Source organism: Myotis brandtii, unplaced genomic scaffold, assembly GCF_000412655.1.
Source record: "Myotis brandtii unplaced genomic scaffold, ASM41265v1 scaffold83, whole genome shotgun sequence".
Lineage (NCBI taxonomy): Eukaryota > Metazoa > Chordata > Mammalia > Chiroptera > Vespertilionidae > Myotis > Myotis brandtii.
Window position 1 is genome coordinate 5,419,055 of NW_005371371.1, and position 7,655 is coordinate 5,426,709.

The 7,655-nt window shown below is 35.5% G+C and overlaps 1 protein-coding gene across 1 annotated transcript in view; it reads left to right on the top strand.

Annotated features, from left to right (window-relative positions):
* Positions 1 to 2,018: 2,018 nt before the first annotated feature.
* The window catches only part of ARGLU1 (arginine and glutamate rich 1), a 15,955-nt gene continuing 10,318 nt past the window's right edge, over positions 2,019 to 7,655 (top strand). Inside the window, exons 1-3 of the mRNA XM_014531951.1 lie at positions 2,019 to 2,062; positions 4,889 to 5,114; positions 7,410 to 7,493. Coding sequence (XP_014387437.1) covers positions 2,034 to 2,062; positions 4,889 to 5,114; positions 7,410 to 7,493 — 339 coding nt within the window. The 5' untranslated portion in view covers positions 2,019 to 2,033. The remainder of the gene's footprint in view (positions 2,063 to 4,888; positions 5,115 to 7,409; positions 7,494 to 7,655) is intronic.

Consider the following 7,655-nt stretch of genomic DNA (forward strand, 5'->3'; position numbering starts at 1 on the left):
AAAAAATAAAAAAATAAATAAAAATCCCTGATTGCTGTATAGGGTAGAAACTAGTTATAGTAAGTCCACACAGGAGTAGTGGGGGAGCAGTTGTGGGATTGCCAAAGAGAGATATTTAAACATTTAGAACAAATAAAATTGGATGTGAAACATAGGGAAAGAAAGCAGTAATAATGTTGGTTCATGTTTATATTGTGGCTATTAATCTCAGCCACCGAATGTTTAACTACTGTGTCTCAGACACTGGTTAAAATGTCAGAAACCCAGTGGAGAGGGGTGAGGGAAAGGGAGTTTCCCTCAAAGGGAGTTTCTATTTTGCACTTTCACTGTGCGCACTAATTTTTGGATATAGTCAGTTTATACAACGTTGATATAGGGACAAACCTGGGGGAACCTTGAGAGTGGAATGACCCCTGGAGAGGGTGGAAAAAGGTCCCAGGGATTGAAAGAACCTAAGGGAATGTTTGTATTTTCAATTGGGTTGGGTGGAAGCTGAGAAAAGGTACCAGAAGAATGCCTAGTGTCAAGTGTACCTTCAAGAGATCCAGTGTGCGATGGAGAGAGACAGCAAAATTAGAATCTTCTGCTGGCTTAACTAATTAGAAAGTTTGTGGTAAGGATGGAAACCAGATTGCCTTGCCATTTTAACAATTCTGAGGCCTTGAATAAATCACCTACCTGTAAGTTTGATTTCTTATCCGAAACGAAGATACTTGACTTGCTTATTGTGAAGATTAGAAATTGTGCATTTAAATTATCAAAACAATGGCATATAATGGGCCTCAATAAGTAATGTTGTTTAATATAATTTATGTAAATGCAGCCATATTGAGCCTGGTGAATTTAAGAAGTGATCTTACAAGTTACAATCTTAATGCAATAAAAGGCAGACCTTTAAAATTTAAAAAGATTTTTGTTTTTGCATAGCATACTATGCCATAGCTAATTCACCTGGTTCAAAAGCTCTGCCTCTCCTCCCCGAGTCCGGGCCATTTAGTGTGAATCCCTCTCTGCCCTCCCCTGCACCTTTATTGTCGTTTTCATATGGTTATCTTTTGAGATGCTGTATGCATGTTGTATTAACTGATGAAAAGTGGGCAGCTGAAAATGACTTGCAGCAAATCAGGAAAATGGTAATTGGCGATATCTAGATTCCAGTAGGCTTAGTGTTTAACTGCATGACCAATCGGGAGCCTGCTAAGTTAGAATATCTAAACTGAACATGGAATCTATATGAGTGATTATTTGAAGACTACTTGAACTTGTTGTGAGAGCAGCATTTGTAAGCAAATTTAGTAGATGGAACTATGTATTTTGGGGAGATGAGGGCATCAGAACATACAATCTAGCTGGTAAGATTTTTATGAATTTTTAAAATAATTATTTTGGTATTTAGATCGTTGTGTATGCCTTTGTCTCTCACTTTTGTCCTGGAGAAACAATGACGGGTAGTATAGTGCTTAAGATCATTAGCTCTGGAGTCTGCCCAGATTGAGAATCACCTTTTAGATCTTGCAGTGAGGTTTAGCCGAGTTAGTAACCTGCTTAGCCTCAGGAACCATCAAAGGTGTATGTAGATGACATGGTATATAAAGCTGTTGGCAGAGTATTTGGTACCTAGTCAATACTTAGTAAATGTTGTTTGGTAATATTATGAAAGTAGTTCTGAGAAGTGAGCTCCTAGGGTTGAGTTCATACATTTTAAAGACATTTTAAAATAATGTTTTAAGCTGCTATGTACAAATTCATGATCTCCTTTAACTGTTGTTTTTCTGGGCTCTTGATATTTTAATAGTTGCCATTTTAAAATCAATTGTGACTAGTGTTTTTAAAACACCTGAGATCAAGGAGACCTAATGTTACGCCATTTCCATTGAAAAACTTGAAGATTTTGATATCTCTTTCATCAGTGCCCCAAAATCTAGGCAAGGAAATGGACTCTGCAGAAGAGCCAGAGGAAAAGATTAGAGAGAGAAAAGGACATCAAGAGACTGACAATTCCTATGGCAAAAGTTTGAGGGAGTGGATAGGCAATGATATTAGATGATACATCTTTTATAAGGTAACAAAAGTGATTATTTGTTTGTTTTACGAAAGTTGCAATGCCTCTTATGAGTTGGTGTAATAGCTGCTTTATCATTGATTATGGTAAATTTGTCATCAATAAAGATTAACTCATGCTTAATTCAGTTGTACAAGTGCCCTTTGGTTTTCTGAATTCAGTGTTATGGGGAGGAGAATTAAAGCAATATTAGATTTTAGCTTTTTCAGCACTAGATCTAAAAATTGATTAAAATTCTTTTTTCTGATTTACTAGAGTAGCAATTTTAACCTTACCAAGAATAACAGCAACAACAAAGATTATGTTCTTGATAATACTCTGTTGTAGGGGTGTAACCTTCCTAACCTGTCTCCCAGTTGGACACAACAGCAAGGCTTAATTATAGTCATGGTGGGCTGCTCTGTGGCTCCTCCAGGAACAAAGGGAGATAAGCAGCCTTGTGAGAAATTCTATAAGGCCATTTCTCATCCTCCCTGTTTTAGTTGAGCTTGGGACTTTCCACTTGCCCTCCCCTTCAGGCTATAAAACTGCTGAGCTGTAGTTAGCATTTACTTCTTAGCAGCAGAGCAACCCACCACCTGTGCTGGTACCTGTCACCCAGCCCCTGTGGTTTGGTATCCATCAGTGGGAGCAGAGACATGGGGGAGCTAACACCATGCTGATCTGGCTTTTGTTGTAAGTGATAAACTGAATTTATTTAGGCTCCTTTTCTCCTTGCTTGCTTGCTTACATACTTATCTTTGGAAATGAGGCCCTATTAGCCCTTGTGCTATTGCTATTACTTAAGGACTGGTTGACAAAAACCCTGAATCTGTATCAGGTCTTTTTACCTTTACCAAATTTCTAAGTTAATTTGGCAACTTTTCTATTGATAAGCTAACCAAAGCTTTATCCTGTTCTTTTCCTTCTTTTTTACTTTACATGGAAAATTTTAATTGGAACTTTTTACATTGTCCTTCCTTTAAGAGTTGAATTGTACCATTATAAAGTTTCTTCTTAGGCTTTTCTAATTTATTAACTTCATTAGAACCAACTAACAAAATATGTATATATGGGTGTGTATACTTTTAAAACTTTGTGTTATGAAAACTTTCCAACTTAATGCAAAAGTAGAGAGAATATTATAAGCTTAATACATCCATCATCCAGATTTAGCAGCTGTCAGTCTTACTTGTTTTATCTTTTATTTATTTTTTTCTGGATGAAGTAGGTAAACAAAAATTTTCTATTTGAAATGTAGTTTAATTTCCATTGAAATTGCTGCCTAATTTCCTTTAGACATTCCTAGCTATTTATTTTTAATGTTGGGGTAGGTATCTGTTCTCTTACTGAGCTGCTATAAGGTTTATACCCTAATGCTGTATTTTTATTGGATATTAAAAAGGAGTAAAAGAAAATTCCAGTTAGAGCATGTTAGGCTTTTGTGCCTTTTAAAAATAAAATCACTAATGTGGTGGGGAGTAGTTATTTTTTAAAAAAGCAACACAACAGTATGGTGATGGCCAGAGGGAAGGAAGGGCGGGGGCTGGGTAGAGGTGGGCAAAGTGGGGGGAAATGGAGGCATCTGTAATAGTGTCAGTAATAAAAATAAAGGTAAAAAAGGAATTAAATATCTTCAAAATAGATATTTCAAATACGTAGAAATTTAAAAGAAGTTATCCTTTCTCAAGTAGCTGTTATCTTGACAGAAAAAAATGTAGAGATTTTAAATGCAAAGATATCTTTCACATGAATCAGAATGTGAAAGGTAAGTCAGTATTAGGATGGTATCACTGTAGTAACAGGAATTGAGAATGAAAGCGCTAGAGTGGAAATTGAATCACCCCCCAAAATGTAGTTGAAGTGGATTTGGGTGTTTAATGCTCACTTTATTAAAGAAACCTTTGAAATTAATTTTAATATATTTCCAGTCTATCTCAAAATATTGTCATTTGGTGTAATCAAATCAAGATATGAGGTCTTTTTTTATGTTTTGGTTTTCAATTCAACCTAGGTATGTGTGAGGCAGTCATTGGACACCAGTGGTATAAAACAAGGTTTCCACTATACTGATTTGATAAACGACAGTACTTTCAGTGCAGAATTTTATTTTAAGTAAGTTGATTCATAATATCTAAATGGAGTTAAATTAAAACAGTATTTGGTTCATTGGGCTTTTTAATAGAACTGATGATATATTTTTTATCCACTTTTCATCTCTAGAAGAACTTTTAATTGAAAACCAATTAAATAAAGAAAAGATACAGTAAAGTTCAGAATCTGAATAAGGTATATTTTCACTAAAAGTTATACAACTATTGCCTTGGCATTCTGAAACTCTTTGAGTCTGTCTTCTGACTTTGCCTGGAGGGTAGAAGAGGGGAATGAATTTTGCCGGTCTGAATTACTAGTAATTGCTACATAATGATTGTTCCTGACTTCTTTGCAGCTCAACCCTTAGACTGGGTGGATTGGCAAATGAGCAAGTCCATATACTAGTATTTACAGTTTGTCTTTTCATTGTAAAGTTGATAACAAAAGTGGATTTCCTGTTGCACATTTGCTCTACATTTCTAAATAAAAACTGGTGAATTGAGCTCTTGTATGTACTGTACTGCTTTTTTAATTCAGAAAGTGATGGAAAAAACCATGCTTTTATGTTTATTTGAATTTCTGTATCACTTAACATCATGGTTTCTATTATATCCTTGAATGTTGCATGAAAATGAATTGCAAAATCATAGAAACCTAATATCAGGCTCAATGTTTTACAGATTTATAACTAGTTTTAAATTTTAGGTTTATTTCTTATATTATCTAAGTCATTTTTTCCATTTTGTTTGCTAGCCGGCAGCAGGAAATAGAAGAAAAACTCATCGAGGAAGAAACAGCACGAAGAGTGGAAGAATTGGTAGCAAAAAGGGTAGAGGAAGAATTGGAGAAAAGGAAGGATGAAATTGAGCGAGAAGTTCTCCGAAGGGTGGAGGAAGCCAAGCGCATCATGGAAAAGCAGTTGCTCGAAGAACTCGAGCGACAGAGACAAGCTGAGCTTGCAGCACAAAAAGCCAGAGAGGTAACGCTCGGTCGTTTGGAAAGTAGAGACAGTCCATGGCAAAACTTTCAGTTTTGGTTGTGCCTCCTGCTCAGTTCAGAAAGAGATGGAATACAGACTAATTCCTTTCTCATCTAAACTTAACATTGCTGCGAAAGTTAATTTTTTAGCTATTCAGAAGTGCTGACTGATATTTAAAAGTTATTTTCATAAAACATATTCAAGGAAACTTTTTGATTTAATGGAACTGGCTTACATATTTGAGAAGTGTTTGAAACTTTTGCCATGGCTGCAGGACTTACATTCTTTTTTTGGGAGGGTTGGGGGACACAGGGAGTTTTAAAGGGAAAAGGTTAAAAATCCACCTGTGGTTATGTATTCTTTTCTGTTTATCATTCTTATTACCTAGACTGTGAGAGGCTTTTTGCCTTCAGTCAGATTAAAAAGAGCAGGGCCTAACATTGAGTGACGAGAGCACCTGCTTTTGATAAATAGGTTTTCTTGCTCTTTTTTTCCCTTCTTTTATCCCTCATCTCCTGCCCCAAATTCTGCCTCAACACCATGGACTAATTCTAGTGTTTTGATCATAAGGCCCTCCATTTTCCTAATGTGTTTCAAAGAATCTTTTTAGGAAAAATGTCCATATTATTCATCCACTTTTTAGTATCTACTAACAACTCCTTTTTTTCTCTAGAGAGTTATGAAGGAACAGGTTGTCCTTGTCTGGAGTCAAGCTAAACACATGATTTGTTTTATCAGCAGCTGGAGCAGAAGTTGAAAATGTCTTTCTGTGAGACAGTAATTTGCTACTGAAGCTTTATGGCTTATTTGCACTGATTACTCCAGGATCCTAAAACTTGTTGAAAGTCTCTGAAACACACTCAGAGCAAATTATTTTACAGCACTGAGTGTCCCTCAACATAGTTTCCATAGTGAATATGAATTCAATTGGTGTGTGCCACTGGAAATCCTATAGTTATATTTTCTTGAATTTAAATATTTGACTCAAAATATATGCCTCATTGTCATTTTTAGTCCTGGCATTATTGTGGACAAATTGACATTAATCTCTGCTTTCAGTAAGCTTAGCTTTTCAAATGTATTTTCCCTTGTGCTGTCTTTAACTACATATATACATGTCTGTATTTGGTGGATATCACAGACTTGATGCAATTGAAAGTATGAAATTTTTGTATCAGGGCTTTTAATTATGAAGATATTTTTGGAGTAATGGTGCTGTGTTGTAGCGAGTTATTAATCATAGGAAGATTTTTTTCTCTTCATGTGCTTTTTGTTTCATATTAACAATATATTTTTTTTTAACACGGACACAACCCTCTGCCAGTCTTTCCAAATATTAAAATCATTTGAATATGTCTGCTGTGATCTTAACACTGCCCAAACCATCGAGCAATCTTCATATAGTTTGCATTATAAAAATCTCATTAAATTCTCCAAGAAAAAATAAACTACAGAATTTTATTTCCTTACTATGCACCCCATGGATTCCTGAATTTCAGTTCAGACTGTAGATGACAAGATAAGCTGCCTTTAGAAATTGTCAACATCTGAATGTTAAGTCCATTTTCCCCATGGAAGAAGCCCTTAGTTCCATGAAGTATGGATTACCATTTGTATTTTTCACTAACAGTAAATGTATTTTTCTTATTAATTGTTTGCCTTAGGAATGATGAATTACATTTTTTGTTCCTTCTTACCATAAACATCTGCATTCCTCAGCTCAGCCTTCCTTGTATGTTGTTTATAAATGGTTGAGCTGCTGATGCAGGTATTGCCAAGCTAACAGTACAAATCATTTTAAAGAGGAAGCTGGCGTGTATGGCAGCCGAGGAGCACACTCTGCAGGACACTGGACAAGACAGTAAATATTCAACTTTTAATGCTGATTAAAGGAGTATAGGTAAAGAATACGTAGGTATACATAATTGGTGAGACAAATATTCACTTTATTTATATTTTATATTATTTTTTTTTAATTTGGTAAATACTATTCCAGTTTTGTTAGTTGTCCTTGTTGATTTGTGTGATATTAAAGTACTAGTAATAATTGCCAGGAAACTATCAATTAGGGAGGGTTTAGTCGGTTGCTGTTTGGACTGGGAGGGATGATTGAAATTTAGGGTTAGAAACAAATTTTAGTGGCTGCACAGTTTATCATTTGTCAGACAGAAGGTAGCTTTATATAAAGCTACCCTGTAAATCAGATCAAAAAAGTTCAGAGGAAGATTAGTAAATATTTATCAATAAAATTAAACATTTTATTTTTCTAACATCTTAACATGTCCTCCCCTTTAGGAGGAAGAACGTGCAAAACGTGAGGAGCTAGAGCGAATACTGGAAGAGAATAACCGAAAAATTGCCGAAGCACAAGCCAAACTGGTATGTATAAAGCATACATGAGTAATATTTTTTTGTTTTTTCTGAATTTGTTGAATAATTTTGTGCTTTATGATTATTACTAGTGTCCTGGTGCATGAAATTCATGCGGGGGGGGGGGTGGGTGTCCCTCAGCCCAGCCTGCACCCTCTCCAATCTGGGACC